The sequence below is a fragment of the Callithrix jacchus genome, chromosome 15, assembly GCF_049354715.1.
Source record: "Callithrix jacchus isolate 240 chromosome 15, calJac240_pri, whole genome shotgun sequence".
NCBI classification, from domain to species: domain Eukaryota; kingdom Metazoa; phylum Chordata; class Mammalia; order Primates; family Cebidae; genus Callithrix; species Callithrix jacchus.
Window position 1 is genome coordinate 80,741,867 of NC_133516.1, and position 23,787 is coordinate 80,765,653.

Consider the following 23,787-nt stretch of genomic DNA (forward strand, 5'->3'; position numbering starts at 1 on the left):
GCACTCCAGCCTGGGTGACAGGGCAAGATTGTGTCTCAAAAAAACAAACACAAACAACAAAAAGGATCTGAACATAGAAGATAACATATAGACACAAAGAGACTTACAGGCTCACAAAGAAAACACCACCAAGAAAAACACATAGATCTAAAAGAAGGGCAAATACAGGACATGCATACACTTAGAAGGTAACATATTCTTTTATGCCATAATATTCCCATCTTCTGGTCTTTTAGGGTATTTCCCCTAAAAGATTTTAAAGTCAAACTGTTTCCCATTATAAGCATAAATGGGAATCACCTCTTGGCACACATGCTAAGTTGCGTCAATTGAATTAAGCTGAAGGCTAGAGACTAGAAAACCCCGACTCTGGTCTAGGACTTCCAGCTCTTACACAGATAATGAAGCCCAGGTCACAAAGATAATGAACTTGATGCTTCTTATCCAATTCCTGTGCTAAGAGCATGGGGAAGATCCAAGTCCCATTCTCTTCTCTAACCCCAGCCATGTTTTCTTCTCCCACTTCCATCTTCTTTGGCTCTCCCCACAATTTATCCCCCTTTCCCCAACTTCCAGCAGTACCAGCAATTCCCAGGAAGATCAACTCCATCTGACTTCTACCCTCACCACAGTTGCATGCCTGTTTATTGAATAAAAAGTGTTGGTGTGAGAAGCAGGAAAGTAGGAAGCACACCTTGTGTATGATCATCCTGAGAGAAGAAAGAAGGTGGTTCCATACTTACATATGTGATATTCCATTCAAACTTGATGGTGAGCACGTGACCAAAGCTTGTCCAAACAGAGCCTAGAATACCTTGGCCACAGTGATTGATTCAAGAATGGGTTGTTGGCTCAAACAGTTCCCTGCAAAGGCCTCTAGGTAGTGTTGACAGGTCAAATCAACTAGACTGCTATTCACTCATTCATTCACTCTATGAGTATTACAGTGTCAGGCATTCTGCACAATACAGGCATGGTTTAAACATCTTTAATTTTTGGGGGGGCAGGTTGACTTGCAAGCTGAGAAGGGGTATAAGAAGGGCTTGGGGGTCTCCAGGAAGAGGTCAGGAGGCAAGTGAGTTGTATGCTCATAGATCACCTGCTAGTGCTACTTTTGAGGTATATGAGTTGATTGATTGATTTTTTGCGGGGGAAGGGAAAGGTCCACAAAAGAAAAAAATTGTGATTAACCTTTATAACCAGAATTTTAACTAATAAATGTCTATTTCAGTCAATTGAAGAGCTGTGGAAGCTTAAGCTGGGTATATAAACAGCAAAAATGAGGAAGCAAGAATAATCAGAAAGTATGTTGTGGGAGTACAGTTTGAAAAGGCTTTCAGGGGAAAGTGGATTTTGAAAACAATTTAAATGTTTATGGTGGAAAATGATAGTAGAGATAAAAATTGATGGCCCTTCTGGTGTGGGCTATGGCTTATGCAAAGATGCTGTGCCAAAAATTAATAAGGTGTCATGCAGGCTGGCTTACAGGGGAGGAACAGAGAGAAGGCAGACATAGAGTTCCAGCTGGAGACTTGGGTTAGATCATAGGTCTTAATAATGAGAATGAATAATTGCTAGTTATCTCCTGGCCAAGATCTCAAATTCTGGAATGCCCACCCAGCGTCCCGGGTTCCTGAGGCTCAAAGGAGACCTACACCAAGCACTCAGGACATTTTGGCCAATATCCCGTTATTCCTCCCTAGAGCTCTGATCCCATTTTCCTATCTGTGCTCTCTCCTGGGGGGATTTTGCCAGACCATGTATGAGTCAGGAGAACATATCTTTACCTGGGCCATGGTTGGGTGAGGTGTCTGTGTAGTGGACGTTTTGAATGTTGGCTGCTTTGCTCCTATTTCTTCCTCCTTTTGGTAATGGCATCCTGACATCCCATTAGAGATTCACTCGCCTCTTACTCTAAGTTTATGTAGTTGGGAGGACTCATAGCATCAAGGAGGGATCCATGACCTAGAAATGGTCAATAAACTTGGTTTCTGGGACTTTTACAGGATATACTGGGAAGCAAGGAGATCCTAGTTTCAAGATGCTATAGAGGCTGAAAATTGCTAACTGGGGAATGAAGAACAGAAAGATGAGATGAAAATACCTAGCTATACCTGGAACACTTCTGATATTCTCAGTAACACAACCCACTACATTTTTCCTCTTTTTTTTTTTTGTTTATGCTAATTTGGTTAGGGCTTTCTATTATACAACAAAAAGTCCCAACTGTGACTGTAGCCTGTCATGGCTTTTTTCTTACAGGTTCAAGCTCTGGTTTTGACCATCTGGATTTTCTTTCCTCATCTGGAAAAGGAGTAATTAGACAGTCGAACTGCCAGGTTTCCCCCTTGAAGCCTGATTTCCCTTCAAACACACCCTGGTCTTGCAGTTTTTTTCAAGAGCTCGCGTTCTTCTTGCATTGGACATGAAAGGTAAGAAAGAAAAGATGATAATATCAACCACCTAAAAGATTGCCCCTTTACTCTGCTACTTAAAACCCCACACCTCAACATCCTCACTACTGAAGCCTTCAGAGTGGTTGACCTTTATTATAGCACCTCTATCTTGGCAGGGTAGGGGTTCTGTGAGAATAAGGAAACCCACAGAAGTTAGAAATTTTAGCCAACAGCGATGGTTGGGTGAGAGGTTCCCATACAAGAAGAGCTGGAAGTTTGTAAATCCAGGCTCATTTGGCCAACTTACACAGTCACTCCTTGTCTTTCATGAGAATCTCTAGTGACTGACACAAGTTGTATGCTCTTTGCTTCTTTGTATCCTTCCCAAAGGGTTTGTGATTGTTGGATTCTGTATACAGAGGTATTCTAGTTATCAAATATGGGAACTCTGCTTAGGTTCTGATTTTTTTCTGTGATAATGACTTCAGTGTTCCTTCTTGAAACATTCAATAACAAACCCAAAGAGTTTTGGGTTTCTGTGCCTTTGATTTGCTTTTGTCCTAAGCTGTGCTTAGCTGACCTGCTGGGTGGCTTGGTATAGGTTGTGAGTAATGTAATGGCTAAAGTGGTGACTGAACACAATAATACTAGCTTTATGCCACTTAGTATATGGAATGTAATAGGTACTAAACAAATACTTCTGACTCTCAAGGGAACAATATTGACCCTATAGACATTAGAAAAATACCCCACTCATTACTAAATCTGTTCTGGTATATCTGAACACTTTTAGGGACCATACTTTAGGTATTCTGAACCTCTGGACTAAAGAACAGTTGAGTCAAGGCTTTAAATCGATAATCAAATTACCACCAATTTTTCACAAATCAGCTCAAGATTTTAAAAAGCCACTTTGAATCCAAAGCTCCATTTAGTGGCCTCATTTAAATACTGCCCGTTTCCAGTAACTACTATCTTTCTTGCCTGGAGTTGCAGCCCAACTCTGCTTTCTTATACAGCAAATTGCTATCTCAGTGAAGGACGCACCTGCCACGCCTCAACTTTCTTGATGTCTGCACAGGAGCCATTGGTGAAGAGCCCTCTCCCAGGTGAGCAGGTATATATATCTTGCAAGGCGTGGGCAATGGAGTAGACTGCTAAGTACACATTGTAGGATATCCGTAAATGTGTGTAATCTATGTAAGGGGTCTCGACACTGCTGATGTTCTCATCCCCTGTACAGAGGGGTCGGAAGGCTGTCGAGCTGTTGCTAAACCTGCCGCCACTTTCTTCGTGACCTCTCAGAAAGTTGTCCACGGGTAAAGGTCCTTTCGCACCTTCTTGGAGGTGGCAGTTAAATGTTTCTTCCCAAAACTCCTTGGCAAAACCATTGTGGACAGACTTCCTGGGATGGACCTTCTTCAGGAATTCCCGGAACCCTGGGATCTGCCCAGCCTTCAGAGCAAATCCAATGGTGCCTCCAACCACATGGAAATATTCGGGCATGGCGATCAGGGAGGAGCTGGCCCAGGCCTCGCTGGCCAGCCAGATCTTGCCTGTGATATTGCGCCGGACAATCTCCTTGATGAGGGGCTCAAGGTCAGGGCCACTGGAGAAAACCACAATGACTTTGGCTGTGGAATTCTGAATCACCTCCACCACCTGCTGGATCTCTTCCTCATCAGAGTACTGGGAGATGAGTTCACTGAAGTCGATGCAGATGTCCCTTTCCTCAGCTTCCTCTCGGAATTTCTCAATCCCTGGCCGCCCGTAGTCATCATCAGCTGCAATTGTGCCCACCCAATTCCAGCGGAAATACTCGATGATGTCTGCCATGGCTGTGGCTTGGTGCTCATCATTGGGAATGGTTCGGAGGAAGGACTTGAATTGATTCTTGTTGCTGAGGAGTCTGCTGGAGGAGGCATAACTGACCTGGAGAGAACCAAGGACACAATGAATGAATGAATGAGTGAGGGAGGGAGGTAGGGAGGGAGGGATGGAGGAGGTGCTAAGGGATCCTCCAGGCTGTTGTGGAGGTGGCTTTCTGAGCCTTGGTCTCATTTATCAACTACGCTGTTCACTATGTGCAGGATGAAAGGGGGAGGAAAACCAGCATCTGTTCTACTCCAGTGTGAGCACTTAAGCACCTTTTGGTCTATGAGGAAGCATCCTAATTCCCAGTGGATGATTCTTCATAATGCTACTTTCAAAATTGGGTCTGGCTATAAAATCAACCCAACAATAGTGGGATGTACTTAGCCTTTCTAGAAGAGTCTTCATGCACCATTTCACGTTTCCTCTAACCTCCTCTGTGCTGCCTCACTGGTCATAATATATCCATGTACATATCTTTGGCCTCTTGAGTCAGCTTCTGATCTGAACAATTTAACTTCCCTTTACTGCAATAAACACTTTGTCCACAATCCAATTCTGGAAAGAATCAGGTTCCCTGTGGGTTATAAACTTCAGGCTCTTCAGAGGAGTCCCAGGGAATTCCCTTTTCTTCTTCTGCCTAATTTCTCTCTTGCCATCCTCTGATTATTCCCCCTTTTCCCTCTCCTCCCCACACCCCAGTACTTTAGAAAAAAGTAACCTTAATTGCAGTCATTTTTGAAACTGTTTTTTAGACTCCATTAGACTGTTAGACTCAACCCCTCTGCACCACAATAACAGTGATGTATGTCATTAAATATCAGAAAAACTTCCTTTCCTCTCCATCCCACTATTGTTGGATTGATTTTTTGGCCAGACCCACTTTTGAAGGTAAAGAACCTTCTATTGGGAAGCACCATCCAGAGCCCTCTCCTTTCTTCAGTTACAAGTGATGACTGAGCCTGCTTGACAGGCTTTTGTTGTGGGTCTCGAAAATCTTATAGAGGCTGAACAGGAGCCCTGGAGAAGCTGTCTTGACACGTTTCCACTCTCTAAGACATAGCCACTTATCCATCTGAGCAAGAGTATGGACTACCAAGGGAAGAAAGTCTTGCCCTTGATGTTAAGAGATTGTTGCTTAAAGAAGTAGCCAAATACCACGTAAAGCATTCATTAGTGCAGAGCTTTCCCACTTCTTTTCACATTATGGCAACACATGGAGCAAATGGAAGAAGTTGATCAACCCTGGTGGGAGTGCTCTGACCACCCAGGCCCCATCAGACCACCCCAAAGCTTGAGGGGATCCATATCTTGAGAGGATCCAAATGAGACTAGCTTCAGCTCATTTCAGCACTCTGTGTCATCATGGCTCACCACTTAGGAAGTTCCAAGTTATGGGATCATTTCTTCTGAAGGACAAAACATTTTTACACAAATAAATTTTTTTCTAGAAAATGAAGTAGTAGCTTCATATCTTGTGTTCTCTAGTTTTTCCTGAGAGATTTTAAACTTCTTAAGAAAACAAGTCGAAGGAATTTGGGAGAATGTGTTTTTAATATTTCTCACCAATTGAAACACTTTTCTATGTCCAATATTTTTAAATAAAAATTTCCAATGTATTTCTTCTTACTGATGAATAGTTTCTACATTAGAAACATAAAAGTCATTGGTCTGTGAAAAAATTAGGCCAACTTTGCTAAAAAACAAGTGTAATTTATTTCTGGCAAGTGCTTTTATTTTAGAAGGTATAGTATAAAATGTATTATTTTTTCCTTCATCAGAACAAGCTCTTCTTGAAATATCACAGAACTTCATGAGGCAGGTGGTTTAATTAAGTAATTTGCTTAGATGTTACTGTTTTTTGAGAAGTTGGTTAGCAGACCAGAATAATAGGCCTCTGAATCAGATTTTTGCAAATACAAAACCTACCATTTAAAAAAATACATCTATTATTGCTTGCTTCTTGATTTTCTTTTCAAAAATAGGCCAAAAAGGCTTTAAAGGAATAAAAATAAAAAAACAATAATATTCCTCATGGATATGTTCTCTTAAGGAATATATTTATAATTTTACCAAGTTTTTAAAAAGCAACTCTAAAGTGGAGTAAACACAATTTTGTGTCACTTAGAAACTTTTTTTATTATAAGAGGGGAGAATTTCACTAATGATTCAGAAAACTGTTCCAACCGCAATTTGTTCTAGCTGGTCTGCTTGTTCCATCCACTTGGTGGCGTGGCTGGCATGAGAAATACTCCTGGGTCCTGACCCCACCTGGCAGGGCAGTGGTTCCCAGCCCTGCTGCACATTAGACTCACCTCCAGAGCTTTAAAACCTCCTGACATCCAGGCTGCGTCTCAGCTCAATTAAACCATGATCTTTGGGGAGTGGGACTTAGGCATCAGTATTTTTTAAACTCCCCAAGTGATTCCAATAGGTAGCTATGGCAGATAACCCCTACTGTGGATAGACTTATATTGGTTTGATTGATAATCAAAGCACTTTTATAAATTCAACTTAACCTTATCTTTCATCCAAACCACAAAGAATTAACACCCTGCTCCCTTCATGTTCTTTCTTTACTTGACATCTTAGCCTGTTGGCCATGGGGTAACCATAACTTACTTTAACTATGTATCTAAAATAATACTGCACAATATGCTAAATTTAAACACATGCAGCACATTTACTGATACAGGCTTTGTCATATCACTTTGGCACAAAAGTTACAAAGCCAGGGATTCCCCATGGGAAACACCTTTAATTCTCTGAAGTAAGGAGTCCATAAATGGTGATAAGACTATCTCTTGCCTCACGTATGTAAAGAGATAATGGCAATCACCAAAAAAATGGAGCCTCCCGACAAAGAAATGTGAATTTATCAAAGGTATTCTCATGAATTTTAAATATTAAACATTGAAAGAAATAAATTTAAGGTGTAATTTATAATTTAATTTCAAGCTTGATATAAGGATGTATCACAATTGAGCTGATTCTCCCACCCACAGACATTTAGGTTGTTTCCAATTTTTCACTATTGCAAAATGATATCATAGATTTATAAATATTAAACTGAAAAATTATTTGCTCTATGGTGTTAAGGGGAAAAAGGTTATAAAATGGCATTTCACATTTATCTTTTTTTGCTGAAAAAATGTACCACCGAATGTTTATTAAAGCACTCGCTTCAGTAAACTGTTAGTATATGAAAATGCAACCATCTCTCCACCTAGGCTGAGTTCCTGCCAAGTGGAGACTGCTTATACATAGATACACAATAAATATTTGTTGAATGAAATAGAATTTTCTCCATTTCTGGAATGTGCAACACAATGATTAAGATCCTGTTTTGTGAGAAAATATGCTCTGCTTCACTCTGAGCTAAAGTTTCAACTAGACAGTAGAGAAGCAGAGACTTTTAAGGAAATGGAATTAGGGACAGATATTTTTGATTTGCGAGGTGGGATGTACCTCACATCCTCTCATTCCCTTTAATAAAAGCAGAAGGAAAAAACGCATTTACTAAAGGAATAAATGGGAAAGAAATAATTGAATGCCTCTTTTTTTAAAAAGACAGTTTTATGCAAGGTACGTTTAAAAGAATTTTGGAAGAGTAATGAAGGTATCGTTGACCTGGTGAACGCTGGAGTTTCAGAAATCCCAAATGCTCATGATACAGCACACCAACTACATCATAGGTCTTTTATTTCAGAGATAGGAAAATAGCGAACCGCATGGACATTGGGCATGGCACTCCCAAGCCTGCTTCTTCTGATCCTGCTCCCAGGGCCCCATCTGAGAAGACGCGAGTACCTGGGGAATGTAGAAGAGCCCCAGCAGATTCGCCACTGCCGTGGAGACGCCTGAGCCAGTTGCTCCCACCACAGCGATGGTAGAGGGAATGTGCTCTGAGCAGTTGCAGAACTCATCAAGGTTCAAAGAATCGATTTTGTTTTGAGCAACAAAACTCAGGGTGGCTTCCAAGGCCTTGGAAACGGTGTTGCAAGTGTCAAATATCCTGTATCCCAGCGTCAAGTTGGGAAGAAGGGCTGGGCTGCTGTTTATCTCCTCTATGGCAAATATCATAGCCTGCAACCAGCGAAACCCGCGGAAATTATACCTGGAAGAAAGAAGAAGTGGAAGAAAATGGGAAGCTTTCTAGTCAACAACTTTAGAGTAAAGACTATCGAACTATTACTACTCTCTGGCTTCATGGCATGCTCTGTACAGAGCCCTCTCTGTTAAAACAGGGATGACAAGGACGGGCCTGGTGGCCTCACGCCTATAATCCCAGCACTCTGGGAGGCCGAGGCGGGTGGATCACTTGAGGTCAAGAGTTGGAGACCAGCCTGGCCAACATGGCGAAGCCCCGTCTCTACTAAAAATACAAAATTTAGCCAGATGTGGTGTCAGGCGCCTGTAATTCCAGCCACACAGGAGGCCGAGGCAGGAGAATTGCTTGAATCTGGGAGATGGAGGTTGCAGTGAGCTCAGATTCCACCACTGCACTCCAGCCTGGGTGATAGAGTGAGACTCCATTTCAAAATAAATAAATAAATACATAAAAAATCAAGGGAGCTGACACTTGCCTCATAGGGTGGCTGTGCAGATGATGACATGAGATAATTATGCAAAGTCTTCATCAGGTGCCTCACACAGAGACAGGGGGCAATAATGATAACAATAAAAATAAAAGATTGCTGTTTGCAATTCATTGGATAATTGGTATCTGTCTTCTCCAGCAATGAATTTGAAGTAGCTGATGTGAAGTGCTTAAATAAAAGCAATATGTAGACATACAAGAAAAGGACCAGGGGAAATATAAATAGATCAGGATATTAATATGTGGGTTCCTAAAAATAACCTCAGATCAGATTGCAGAGTCATAGGTTTAGACCATGACATTCCTGAAGGTCAAGGGGAAACAGACATGAATAATCTCATTTTTGTAAACAAATAACAAACATGTGAAGGCTGTACATAGACAGTAGTTATTCTGGGGTGTACAACTGTGGTCATTTCTGGGTGGTGGAATGTTGAGTTTTAAAATTATGTGCTTTTGGTTTATTTATACTTTATATCTAAAAAAATGAACATGGATTGCTTTTCAAAGAAGAACATTTTAACAAGTTAGCAAGAGAAACAGGGTCAGTGACATAGTTTTCACTTCCCCAGCACTTTGCTCAGAGTGAGGGCTCAGTAAACGTGCTGAATCGGTGTATTTGTGACCAGAGGAAAAAACAACTCTGCAGATTTTTTCTTTATATTGTGAGTTTCACTACTTGAACTCAGTGACAGTGACAGGAGGTGAGACATATGATCTTTTACACTCCATTGTATAATTAGGTCCTCTAAGCTCTTGGTCTAACTTTAAATGTGACATTTTCTGTTTACAATTTTCTTTATGTTTCCTTCATTTATTTGTTTTAAACCTACAAAGTTATTATGAGATATTACAGTTTTTTTTACATTAAACATCTATGCTGTTAATCTAATTTTATCTTTGACATAATTTCAAAAATATATTATTTTTGGGCAAGCCTTTTGCTTGATCTTAGGTCTGTATATACATAGCACATGCACAGCTCTGTGCAGCAGGGTACAACAGAGCATTTGTCCACACAGGTTATGTGAAGGGTACCATCAGCATCAGTGCAATTCTGCACTTAGTTTTTCTGCATTCATAAGAAAAGTGTGAAAATGTTATCTAATTTACTAGCTCTCATTAGAACATGAACAGAAATCCAGTTTTGTGGGAACCATCCTAGTTTTCATTTTCATTTTCCAGGTATTGGGAAGAGCAAGAAAAAGTGCTGGATCCCTTCTGGAAGTTACAAGTCCCTCTGGAAGATGGGTCAAGATTTGGAGTGCAGTCATAATCTCCAGTGTAGATTAGGGGAGGTGGTATACAGTCCCATTGTATTCTGCAGAAGTCAGATCCTATTTGAAAGACATGTTCCTCACCCTGGAGACTATATTCTAAAAGGGTCACAATAAATTAGGGGGCATCAGATGAAGACAACCAGGATGATGAAGGGTCTGGAAAGCATATCATGGGATGAGAAAACAGACTATGTGGCTTGGAGAAGAAAATATTTGATGAGATATAATAGCTCTCTTCAAGTGGCTGCAGAGAGAATCTATTCAGAGAGTTAGGTGCATTCTGTCTTAGCGGGGTGGGATGAGGGGTGGGGAGAGTGGCGATGGGGGATAACGTTTCTATGCAAAAGACTTTCTAATGGCGGTAGTTCCAAAATGCAATGGACTATATTTTACATTTTGAAGATGCCTGGGTCATGCTGACTGTGGTGGTTTCTTTCAACTTGAATGCCTTTTAAAAAAAGAAAGAAAGAGAGAGAGAGAGAGAGAGAGAGAAAGAAAGAAAGAAAGAAAGAAAGAAAGAAAGAAAGAAAGAAAGAAAGAAAGAAAGAAAGAAAGAGAGAGAGAAAGAAAGAAAAAGAAAGAAAGAAGAAAGAAAGAAGAAAGAAAGAGAAAAAGAGTGAGGCAGCCAGCACTCAGATATTACCACTCATTGAAGTATGTAAGATCAATGGGGGATTTTAGTACTCAGGTTTGCAAGACCTACAATACATTCCCTTCTAGGTACTTAGTCCTCCATTAAGCAACACTGCTGCCAGGTGAACAATAATAACTTGGTCACCAAATGATCGCTAGGTGCTTTAACAGGTCATGCGTGGATTTTCTACTCAATATCGTTGACATTTTATTTAAAAAGAAGTCTTCAGGGAAAAAAAAGGCAAATTATGGGGGGCAATAAGCTCCAGCATGATTACCAATTAATCACTATTTTTGACAAGAGAGAACGAAGTTTGAAAAAATTATATTGCGTTTGGTGTAGCTTTTCTCCAGCCACTCAGAAGAGAAGAGACTGGATTAGGCCCCTCTTCTCACCTGATACATTCCACAGACTCCGGCCTTGATTTGAGATCTTGATCTTTGGCTGCTACTCCAAAATGAATAGGAAAGAGCCCCCCAAGGATAATGTCCCCTTTCTTTTGGGCTCGCTGGTCAGGTCCGTAGGCAGAGGTGTGCCAGGTGAGTGCCAAGAGGACCCAGCAGCAGCTATAAAATGCCATGGTTCCACCGTCTCTCCAGGGTGAGGGACAAGACAGCTAGGAGTTTGGAGGCTCCCAGAACTTTCCCCCTTGGAGCAGTTCACTCTCTTCAGTGGGGACACATGTCTACAGAGTGATTAATGGAAGAATAGAAGACGTGGTGTTCGAATCTCCATTTCTGCCTTCTTCATTGCAGACTTGTAAGGTGGGTGGTCCTTGAGTCTTTGGAAGCCACATCATGTAGAGACCTCCTGTGATGCCTTCTAAAAGAAAAGAAAGACAAAATGGATGCAGCAAAACCTAAATCCCATCTTGTTATGACTACTGGGACTGAGGTGGCTCAGAATTTCCATTTAGAGGTGGCATATTGAAAAGGCCTGGCTTGGAGTCGCATTTTTATAGCACTCATGTAAAATACAGGAAATGTCAATTGCCCATATTGGGGAAGAACTGTGTTAGGTTATGAGAGGTCGAATTTTAAAGAGGCCGTTGATAACCTAAGACCTCTGCTGGTGCTGATGCTGGATTTTAATTCATTCATTCTCCTGTGTGAATGAGGAATAAAGTTGGCCTATTAGTAGCCGCAGCTCCTTTTATTATAATAATACTACCAATATTTTATTCAGCATGTAAGTTCTTACAGAAAATATAGAACGAGGCCGAGTGCAGTAACTCATGTCTGTAATCCCAGCACTTTGGGAAGCTGAGGCAGGTGGATCACCTGAGGACAGGAGTTCAAGACCAGCCTTAGCAACATTGTGAAACCCTGTCTCTACTTTGAAAAATTCAACATTAGCTGGGCGTGGTGGTGCACACCTGTAATCCCAGCTACTTGGGAGGCTGAGGCTGGAGAATCACTTGAACCTGGGAAGTGGAGGCTGCAGTGAGCCTAGATCATGCCATTGCACTCCAGCCTGGATAACAAGAGTGAAACTCTGTCTCAGAAAAAAAGAAATAAAATATAGAATGAGTCATATGTAAGCTTAAATCTGACTTGGAACCACACAAAAATGTTGAAAAAGACCACTTATTCTTTATTTTTTTATTTTAAATTTATTGTACTTTAATGTTTTTATACTATTATTTTATTATTATTATTTTTTGAGATGGAGTTTTGCTTTTGTTGCCCAGGCTGGAGTGCAGTGGTGCGATCTCGGCTCACCACAACCTCCACCTTCCGGATTCAAGCAATTCTCCTGCCTCAGCCTCCTGAGTAGCTGGGATTACAGGCATGTGCCACCACACCTGGTTAATTTTGTACTTTTAGTAGAGATGGGGTTTCTCCATATTAGGCTGGTCTGAACTCCTGACCTCAGGTGATTCACCTGCCTTGGCTTCCCAAAGTGCTGGGATTATAGGCATGAGCCACCATGTCCAGCCTCTTATTTTTTTATGATAGGCCCCCTTTTTTTGTGCAGGTCTCTGGTTCCGATTTGTAATATGACACTCTATAAGCCTTTTAAGAAAGTTCTTGTAGAGGATTCAGAGAAATAATGAATTAGATTGTGTTTTATAAAGATCAACAGCTGGATATAGGAGAAAGCCCTCCTGCTATACCCTTAGTAGAGTAGGAACTGCTCTTTCACTCTCCACCCTATCTCACCCACCCTGTGAGTCAATTACCAATTACAGTTTGATGGGGCTAAATATCCAGCCTATCTTGAAGTTCATGGCCAAGCACTGGACTGTCAACTGGACATGGCCACCTGGATGTTCCACAGGTGCTTTGAATGTAACAGGCCCTAAACTCACCTTTACCGAACTTGTTCTCTTTCACTGTTTTCTATCTCAGAAGATCACATGCCATCCACAGAGACACAAATAGGAGCCATCTTTGCCTCCTTTCTATTCTCATCATTGTCCTTCATATTTTAAAAACCCCCAAGCCCTATAGATTCTACTTCCTAAATCTCTCTGGAATCCATTTACTCCTCACCATTTCCAAGACTATTTTCAGTCCACCATCACTTATTTTCTTCTTTCTCTTTCGTTCTTACTTTTTCTTTCTTTTTTCTTTCTTTCTCCCTGTTTCCTTCCTTCCTTCCTTCCTTCCTTCCTTCCTTCCTTCCTTCCTTCCTTCCTTTTGAGGGAGGGAGGGAGGGAAGGAAGGAAGGAAGGAAGGAAGGAAGGAAGGAAGGAAGGAAGGAAGGAAGGAAGGAAGGAAGGAATCTGGCTTTCTTTCGAGACAGAATCTGGCTCTGTTGCCCAAGCTGGAATGCAGTGGCGCCATCACAGCTCACTGTAGCCTCAACCTTCCAGATTCAAGCAGTCCTCTCACCTATGCGTCTTGAGTGGCTGGGACTACAAGCACATGTTACCACACCTGGCTAATTTTTAAATTTTTTTGTAGAGATAGGGTCTCACTCTGTTGTCCACAGCTGGCCTTGGACTCCTGGGCTCAAGTAATCCTCCCACCTTGGCCTCCCAAAGTGCTAGGGTTGCAGGTATGAGCCACCATGCCTGGCCCTACCATCATTTTTAACCTGGATTTCTGCAACTATTTCTTAAGTGGCATTCCCATCTCCACTTTTGCTCTTTTGCAATTTGCAGATCTTTGGATGCCACAGGACAAGTGGTTTGGAATACAGGCTCTGGAGTTAAACTTGGCTTTGAATCATAGTCCTCTACTTTCTAATATGACTCTGGGCAAGTCACTTAATGTCTGTGATCCAGACAAAAAATGCATGAAGAGTCATTAGCACAATGTAACTAGTAAACTCACAGAAAATGCTGGCTTTAATGAATACCCTTCCACTGTTGTTAGACTTCTTTCTGAATGTCACACTCCAGCCTTGCCGAACTTCAGTTCTCCAAGTACATCAGGCTTTTAAAATGGTCAGATGTCACACGTGCTGTTCCCCTCCTTGGTCCCTCTGGCCTAAACTAGGCCTATTAAACTTTCAGTTTCCAGATGTTTATAATTCTGGGCGTGACTGAGTGAACTGTGGGCCTTTGGGCAAATGAGGAAAAGAGCTCCTTCTGGGGCACACACAGCTTGAGTCAAAGTGCACATCTTCAGTGGAAGACAGGTTGGACTTTAGCCCACATTAACCCCTCAGTTGTGCAGTGAGCAATCTGCAAGGCTTTTGAAGGAGGACTTCGCTGAACCTTTAGGTGAGGGAGGTCTACCTGTAAGAACGTAGTCTCTTATGTCTTAGATCTTGGAGCTTCCCTCTTGGAAGGTTCATCACACTTTATTATAGTTATGTTCATAAATATCTGATTCTAGAGCCAATCTCTCTCTTTTTTTTCTTGTTTGTTTTAGACGGAGTCTTGCTCTGTTACCAGGCTGGAGTGCAGTGGCACAATCTCAGCTCACTGCAAACTCTGCCTCCCAGGTTCAAGCAATTCTGCCTCCGCCTCCCAAGTAGCTGGGACTACAGACAGGTACATGCCACCACGCTTAGCTAATGTTTGTATTTTTAGTAGAGACTGGGTTTCACCATATTGTCCAGGCTGGTCTCGAACTCCTGACCTCGTGATCCACCTGCCATGGCCTCCTAAATTGCTGGGATTACAGGCGTGAGCCACTGTGCCTGGCCCCAGAGCCCAAACTCTTAATGGTTGTCATATGGTGCCTCTTGCTCCTTAGGAATTCCACCTTTTCCTCTAATACCATTCCTAGCAGAGTGTGATGGGCCTCAGATGGAAGGAACACCCCAGCAGACACTCAACTTTCATGGAATTGCCTCCTGTAATGTCTGAACATCCATGGCCATCCCACTTTTCTGACCCTAGTCCTGCTTTTAGATTTTTGGCTTCATTCCTTGGATCTGGTCATATGTTCACTCATACATATAATAAGTACATGTGCTGGGAATATAAAGGTGACAACACATGTTTATATCCTCAGGAGCTCCCAGTCCAGTGGGTAGGCACACTGGTCTAAATGATCAGAAGCTACCTTAACTCAGAAGTGAAAAAAAATTGTAACTTTTTTTTTCTGAATTCAACTTTGCCCTCCAGCACTTACTTAGTACAGTGTCTGAAATAGTAAATGCTGAATAAATGTTTGTGAAATGAAAGCATTTAAAAAGAAAGTACTTTGGAAAGAGATAGAAACTAGCATTTATTGATCCAGGCATTGTGCTAGGTCTCTTAAAGATTCTATGTATTTTATACTTCACAATCATTTTGTAATGAGGGTAATACCAACTCCAATTTCTAGATGGGGAAATGGATTCTTTGTATATTCAGCTTACTTGAGTGAGCAGCTCTGGCACTTGACTTAAGAATGCCTTAAGAATTCAGAATTTTAAGGAGTCCCGTGGACTGAATTAGGTAGGAGAGGGAACATTATAACTGGCTAGGGTTAGTCACTGAGACCTGTTAAATTTTTCCTGTGAAATATTAACTACTTGGAGAACTTTATTAACTTAATTAGTTAATTCAACAGAAAATTAATGGCAAGAAGGAATAGAAATATTTGGGGTCAATTTGCAGCAGTTAACTCTCTCAGTCTAATGTATTCTTCAAACCACCCTTCTGAGTTCACTTGCCAGGGTCGAATTTGCTTTCAAAGCTAAGATCCTCCATCTCCCTGTTCTCCAACATCCAGTCCCCGGTCCTGTGATTCTGTCATTGCTTTCCACTTTGGCTTCTCCTACACACTCCTGTGACCAGTGCCTTTGTCCAGGCTCCCATCACCTCCCACCCTCTGTGTTGCAAAAGTTTTCTTTTCTTTGTACTTGATTCTTGTTTGCCCCTCATCCCTTCTCTCTGCTTCCTCTGTTCTGCTCCATGGAGGTGGATATGACAGCTGGAGACCATCTTGAACAAGGAGCTACATCCTAGGGAATGAGCTAAGCAGTTCATAGAGCAGAACCTTAATATTGATCTTTTGCATGACAGAGAAAAAAAGCTTCTTGCTGGTTTAAACCATTGTTATGATATATATTTTTTTCTTACTGTAGTTATCTCCAACACTATCTAGCTAAGAATCACCAAATAAACTCATTTGTTCTCCTTACTATACATTTATTCCATTTAAATCACATATAATCATGTTTGCCCTCCTGCAAATGAGTATTACAAACAAAGCTGAAGCTAATATTTGTTCTTTCTCTCCATGGTAGATACATCTTGGAAAAAGAAATGGCCCGTGCACCAGCTGCTTTTATGTTTAGAAAGTTCTTGACATCAGGAGGAGTGTTTCAGTAGGGACAGATAATGGCTTATTGGGTTTTTCAGCCAAGGATCGGACGTGAGGGCAGACCAGTCAGTGGGTTCCATGAGTTCATGGAGTTATAAATTCATGCAGTGATTTACTCATTCAAAAAACACTTATTGAGCTCTCTCTGTGCTAGATACCAGGGAGTGCAAGACACCAGGGAAAGAAAGTTGAAATTCTTGCCTTCAAAGTGCTCATGGTTTAAAAAGAAACAGAAGGATGTATTATAAGGATGGTGATCTAAATGCTACAAAGGGGCATGGATTAAGTATTGAGGGAGCACAGGGCGAAGAGTGATGTTCTCTGTATGATGATTGCTGGGAAAGAGAATTAAGTCAAGGTGGGGACCAGAAACTTCATGAGGGCAGGGACTGTCTCTTTTCTTCACCATTGTTGACTACTAACTGGCACAGCACCTGGTACAAATGATTCACAAATATTTGTTGAATTAATGTATGAAGTGTGACCAGTAAAGGCCAGAGACTGGTTGGGCAATTCCTGGACAGGACAGGGAAGAGGTCACCTCACGAGACTGATGGTTCCTACAGGCAAAGGCTTCATCATGATCACAGCTGCTTCCTCAGCATCAAACAAGGAACCTGGAAAATGTCTGTTGAACTCGTTGTCCAAAGAGTAGGTACATGGCTAATCCAAGTTCCGGAGTCAAGACAAGTTAACAGAGGATATCAAAACAAAGTTAGGAGTGAACACTGCCACATTTCAATTTTCTTCCAAGTAAAAACCGCCCCTACTCTCACCTCTTCGCCTCAACATTTCTGGAAATTGTGAATCTCTAGAGCAGAATAATTTTGCTTGCGTTTCAAATAGAGAAAACCCAGGCACAGACCTTCTGAACATAAAATCACTCAGTTAAAGGCACAGCAAGCTCAAAAGCTACTATTTCTGAATTCCTAGATTGCAGAAAAAAATTCTAAGTTGCCTAGAAAAAAGATAGCTATAAGACCAAGTTTGATTTCCAGTGGAGATAATTTATCTTCCTAAGGTGAGTAAACTGCTACGTCTCTGGTTTATTCTGCTACAATCTTTGCCCTCTTTTGTCACAATTATCATAAAGTACTAACAGTAAGGTTTGAAGCCACTATTGCAGAAAGGTGAAATGTGTATGTTTTATTGAGGGTGAACAGGAAAAATAAACCTAAAAAAGTTCAATCAATAATCACTAACTCATGTACCTGGCTGTGGCCACAGCTTCCTTTACCTCTTGCTGAAGACACATCCACAATATGAGTTTCTATGCACAGCTGGCGCACATTTGCCAAAGAATTATGGACCTCTTACCTGCCATCACCAATACGGCCATTCCTAGTTCCGTATCAGACTTCATTCCTTCTGTACCAAAGCAAGGCACATCTTGTTTTTAAATAAGGGCCCTCTTTCAGCGCTGGGGGAAACACACAAACTGCCCGGTCACCCTTGGCTGCCTCTCGCAAGCTCAAACCCGGCTTCTGCTGTCTGCCTGCCAGCTGCACACGGTCTTGCCCTCCATCTCCCTGACAACAGGTGTGACTTTTGGGGAGTCCATGCCTCATTTAGCTCTGGTAATGGCTTAATTGAGTCGGAAAAATGCAAAGACAGGAGCGTAATGAAAAGCAGCTGAGCTGGGTTCTTGTGAGTCATTGGAAAAAGCTATCAGGGAAGTGAGGGAAAGGGATGAACAATAGCGGTGAAGAGCAGCACAGTGCAGAGCAAAATGGGGAGGCAGAAGCCTAGAAAAAGCAAAGCAAGGCTTTAAATAGAGGAAGCTGACATTTGTTAATGCATCCTGAGCTCCTCGAAAACAGGGCCAGGTCTGTCCTAACCGTGGCCTGGAACATGGAGGGGCTCCATGATGATGGTTGAGTGGATGCATACTTGTGTGTACTGCCCACAACATAACAAATTCTGTGTCCATCATATAGAATGGAGTAAGTTGCTGGGGACACAGCCCACAGGAAGTTAAGAAAATTCTTGTCCTGAATTGTTTCCTTCATGCCTTAAGTCAGCTCTGCTGATGGATGCATGAGCACCTGCACCGTTAATGAAATGGCTCGTTCGAAAAGCGAAGATATGCAACTCATGTTTTTATAAAGAAAAATGCCAGAGCCTCAAGTCCTACATAAAAGAAACATTTCCATGGAATAACATCCTGGGATTGCCTTTCCGGATCATAAGGAACCCTGACTACCCAGGGTGGCGTTTTTCAGTCTGGTGTCCCAAGATGTGTCACCACGAAGTGTTTTGGGGTAAAACAAATTTTGCAACTAATGCATACTTTGCCACAGAGGCACATATGCCTTCTTAAAGGCTCTGAGAAGTCCTGCAATAAAGATTACTGCTTATTTTGCTATGAGACATTTTTTCTTCCCTGAAGGAGACTTTTTATGATGCTGTGAAACATGGGCTTGGAAGTGCTGACTGAGTGAAAAGCATAAAATTCGCAACCTGAAATTCTGCCATTTCTTTAGATGTATCTTTGGGGAGATATGTCTACCCCTCAATGGGCATAGCAGTTTTTGTAATCCCAGGTATGAAATTCCAAAGGGTAGTATTGGAAAGAAGGACTCAGGTGGGGTGGGTGATGCTGATGTAAACTTTGAAGTCATTCTCTGATCTCAGGCATATGTTTCTGTTCTCTTCTGCTCCCAAGGGATGGGTTTCTGTTGTATATAGGAAGTTGTACACTGAACCTTTCCGACCCCTTGCAACTCTCCTGACCTCACCCAGTGTCTCTGTCTGAGGACCACTGGGGACATGTCGTAGTGTGCTGGTAAACTGGATTCTAGAGGAAAAGCAAGCCCTGACTTGTAGTGTTTGCTCAATATTCCTACCATGTTCAGTTTCAAGCTACCAATGGTTTAACAACATATTTGTAAAAATTCTGGATATTTATCCATTGGCTCTCAAGAGCCAGTAGAAACCTGTTCTAGCATATCATGGGGACATCTTTCTAAGCACATAGAAATACTGGTTTTCTTTGGAAAACTCAGCCCAAATTATTTTATAGGCATCACAAATCTCTCTTCTCCTGTTTCCCTCTTTGTTTTGAGTGTTAGGAAGCTGTGAGCCAAATTTGTGGCTCAGCTTTAGCTAAAATAGAAACTGAAAGCATGCAGGTTAGTGTCCTAATATTACCTGCACATTATTTTAAATTCTTGCACGTTTTACGCCGATTTCCTCACCACATTAAACCTTTCATTTTTATTAAAAGCTATAGGGCTATAAACAGAAAAACAAACTAATAAATCTGGAGTTTTGCTGTGAGCAATAAAAACTGTCCCTAGTTGAAACTCCCTGTGTACTTAACAGCAAGTGGGGCTGGAAAAGTCATTCTTGCTTTATTAATTGAGTGGGTAGACACACCAGGTCATTAATCAAAAATACATAATTTTAGAGGTAGAAGGGACCTGGGAAGTTTACCTGGTTTACACTGAAACCTTCTGATACGTGAATGCTTGAAACATTGTGGTCAATTTTATCGTGAACAGGAGTTGGAATTCACAACTCATTGCAGAACTCTGTGAGGGTTAGTAATCAAAAAGCAGCCTTCTTAGTGAAAAGGGAAGTAATTTTTTTCCCACTGATTTGTCAGTGAACAGTTTGTCTTTAAAATGTCAGTTTAGGTCTTCAGAGGACTACATTTACTTTCAACCGCAGCACAGAATCTATTTATTATGAGAATTCTTTTAGTTTTAATTGGATCACAGGTGCACAAAATTGGATCAATCATAATCCTTGGTTGATGATACATCCTCATTCTTGGTCTAGACCTGAGTCACTTTTATTTCTCAAGTTACTTTTAATAATTAACCTACCACCTAAGAGAAAACATCCATAGTATGTAGTAACATAACTAAACTACTGGTGGGTTCCTGTCTTGCATCCTGTTCTTGTGCCTCTTCCTACCAAAGAAGCCATTATCCTGAACCACATGCTGATCACTCCTCGATTCCTTCCCTACCCATCCTTTTAAAAACTTCATAAATCATGAGACAGAAAGACTGGTAGGATACACACCAAAATGTTAAGGATGATTAGATCTTAGTGATGGAATTCTGGTTTCTTCCCTGTTTTATTTTTTTGTTTTTGAAATTTAATAAGAAACATGTACACTTGGTCCTTCGTACAGGTGGGTTCTGCAGCCATGGATTCAGTCAACTGCAGAAGGAAAATGTTTGGAAAAAATGAATGGCTATATCCATACTGAATATGTACAGACTTTTATCCTTGTCATTAATCCCTAGGTAATAGAGTATAACAATTATTTATGCAGCATTCACATTATATTAGATATTATAAGTAATCTAGAGATAATTTAAAGTATATGGGAGGATGTGGATACGTTATAGGCAAATACTATGCCATTTTATGTAAGAGACTTGAGCATCCACAGATTTGGTATCTGAGGGGGGATCCTGAATTAATCCTCCATGGGTATCCACAGACAACTATATTATTTTATGTGGGAAGTAGAAAAGTTCCTTTTTAAAGTTTCCTTTCTTGTTAAATCGTAAGTGTGCTAATAACTCCTTGTTAAGCCTTATCCTATGTAGCTATTGGACATGCCCTGCTTACAGGCAGGCAGTACATTCTATGTCCTTGTACTTTAACCAAGATGTCTGTGCTGGACGTGCTCACAGGCATGTCCCAGCTCTCCATTGCTTTTACCTGTTTAGAGAAGTTTTAAGTTGTTAGCCAACTGGGTTTTAGCTTAGATTGTGAGGTCTGGCGCCAGGCAACAGAGATTGGACACAGCAGTAAGGACAACCGCAAATGCATAAGGAATAAATTTGTGTGTATTTCCTTTGTTCTCTGTACTCTGGTGGCACAATGGCTACCGGGAGTAGAGTAAAAATTGCGTTGCCGAGAGACCCTTTGTCTCAGTGCTGACTTTTCTTTGCGGCACTGAGCATCTATTTCCAACACTTTAAATCAGAAAACGTGTTGTAAAATGTTATTAAAATAATGGCTACATGAATGGACATAAACGTTAAACATGAAAAACATTGCAAAGAAAATTTTACTAAGTTTTACTACTTATTCATACTGAATATCCTTTGAAATTTATTTAGAAAAATATGCTTATTGATACTTATCTTCTATCCTTTTTGTTAGTTTTATCTATTTTTACTTTTGCCTCTTTATCTCCTTTATCTTTCTCTCACTCTTAAAATAAATTTTGAATTGAAGTAAAATAGACATCAGATATGCACGAGTCATAAATGAATATCCACAATGTAAACATTCACGGAGCCAGCATCAGAATCAAGAAAGGGAGTCAGAACTCCAAAGCTCCCACTCACACCTCCCTTGAGTCATTACCTTTCCCAAAGATGACCAGTATTCTGACTTCTACCATCAAAAATGGGGTTTTCCTGTTTTTGAACTTCGTATAAGTAGAACTGGCTTCTTTTGTCCAGCATATTTGTAAAATTCATCTATATTGTTGTATGTAACCGTAGTTTTTTTTTTTCTCACTATTGAATAGTATTTTCCTACGATTCTACCACACATTACCTATCCATTCTCCTATTTACGAAAGCTTTGGGGTTTTAATGAACAGTGCTGCTATGAACTTCTAAAAATTTCTGTGGGTACATAGAAGGTATATAAATTTATGGGATACCTGAGATATTTTGATACAGGCATGTAATGCATAATAATTACATAATGGTAAATGGGGTATCTATCCCCTCAAGCATTTATCTTTTGTGTTACAAACAATCCAATTATGTTCTTTGTTATTTTAAAATGTATGATTAAATTATTATTGACTATAGTCATCCTGTTGTACTATCAAATACTAGGTGTTATTCATTCTTTCTAACTACTTTTTGTACCCATTATCTACCCCTACTTCCTCCCTACTCCTCGACTACCCTCTCCAGCCTCTGGTACCCATCCTTCTACTTTCTACGTTCATGAGTTCAATTGTTTTAATTTTTAGCTCTCACAAATAAGTTAGAACATGCAAAGTTCATCTTTCTGTGCCTGGCTTATTTCACTTAACATAATGGCTTCCAGTTCCATTCATGTTGCTGCAAATGACAGGATGTCATTCTTTTTTATGGTTGAATAGTACTCCATTGCATTTATGTAACACATTTTTTTGTAGCCATTCATTTTTTGATGGACACTTATGTTGCTTCCAAATCTTGGCTATTATGAACACTGCTGCAACAAACATGGAAGTGCAGATATCCCTTTGAAATGCTGATTTCCTTTCTTTTGGGCATATATACCCAGCAGTGGGATTACTGGATTGTATGATAGCTCTATTTTTAGTTTTTCGAGAGACCTCCAAACTGTTCTCCATAGTGGTTTTAGTGATTTTAATTCCCACTAACAGTGTATGAGAGTTCCCTTTTCTTCACATCCTTGCCAGCATTCATTATTGCCTCTCTTTTGGATAAAAGTCATTTTAACTGGGGTGAGATGATATCTCATTGCAGCTTTGATTTGCATTTCCTTGATGATCAGTGATGATGAGCACCTTTTCATATTCTTGTTTGCCATCTGTGTCTCCTTTTGAGGAATGTCTATTCAGATTTTTGCCCATTTTAATTAGATTATTAGATGTTTTTCCTGTACAGTTGTTAGAGCTCCTTATATATTCTAGTCATTAATCCCTTGTCAGGTGGGTAGTTTGCAAATATTTTCTCCCATTCTGTGGGTTGTCTCTTCACTTTGTTGATTGTTTCCTTTAACTTGATATGATCCCATTTATTCGTTTTTTATTTGGCTGCCTGTGTTTCTGGAGTGTTACTCAATAAATTTTGCCCACTCCAGTGTTCTGGAGAGTTTCCCCAATGTTTTTGTTTAGTAGCTTCATAATTTGAGGTCTTAGATTTAAGTCTGTAATCCATTTTGATTTGATTTTTGTATATGGTGAGAGACAGAGGTCTAGTTTCATTCTTCTGCGTTTGGATATCCAGTTTTCTCAGCACCATTTATTGAAGAGACTGTCTTTTCTCCAATGTATGTTCTTGGCACCTTTGTCAAAAATGAGTTCACTGTAGGTGTGTGGATTTGTTTCTGGGTTCTCTATTCTGTTCCATCAATCTATGTGTCTGTTTCTATTCCAGTACCACCCTGTTTTGGTTACTATACTTCTGTAGCATAATTTGAAGGTTGGTAATGTGATTCCTCCGGTTTATCCTTTTTGCTTAGGATAGCTTTGGCTATTCTGGGTCTTTTGTGGTTCCATATAAATTTTAGGATTGTTTTTTCTATTTTTGTGAAGAATGTTATTGGTATTTTTATAGGGGTTGCCTTAAAT

At 40.6% G+C, this 23,787-nt stretch overlaps 1 protein-coding gene across 2 annotated transcripts in view; it reads right to left on the reverse strand.

The window, feature by feature from the left end:
• Positions 1–23,787, reverse strand: part of CASR (calcium sensing receptor) — a 53,136-nt gene that overhangs the window by 19,753 nt on the left and 9,596 nt on the right. The window contains exons 1-4 of one of the 2 annotated variants that reach the window (XM_035274045.3): positions 17,811–17,865; positions 11,178–11,604; positions 8,079–8,385; positions 3,444–4,328 (exon numbers count right to left, since the gene is read on the reverse strand). In XM_035274045.3, coding sequence (XP_035129936.1) covers positions 3,444–4,328; positions 8,079–8,385; positions 11,178–11,362 — 1,377 coding nt within the window. In that variant the 5' untranslated portion in view covers positions 11,363–11,604; positions 17,811–17,865. Of the gene's footprint in view, positions 1–3,443; positions 4,329–8,078; positions 8,386–11,177; positions 11,605–17,810; positions 17,866–23,787 lie in introns of those variants that run through there. The other variant, XM_035274044.3, reaches the window with a different exon arrangement.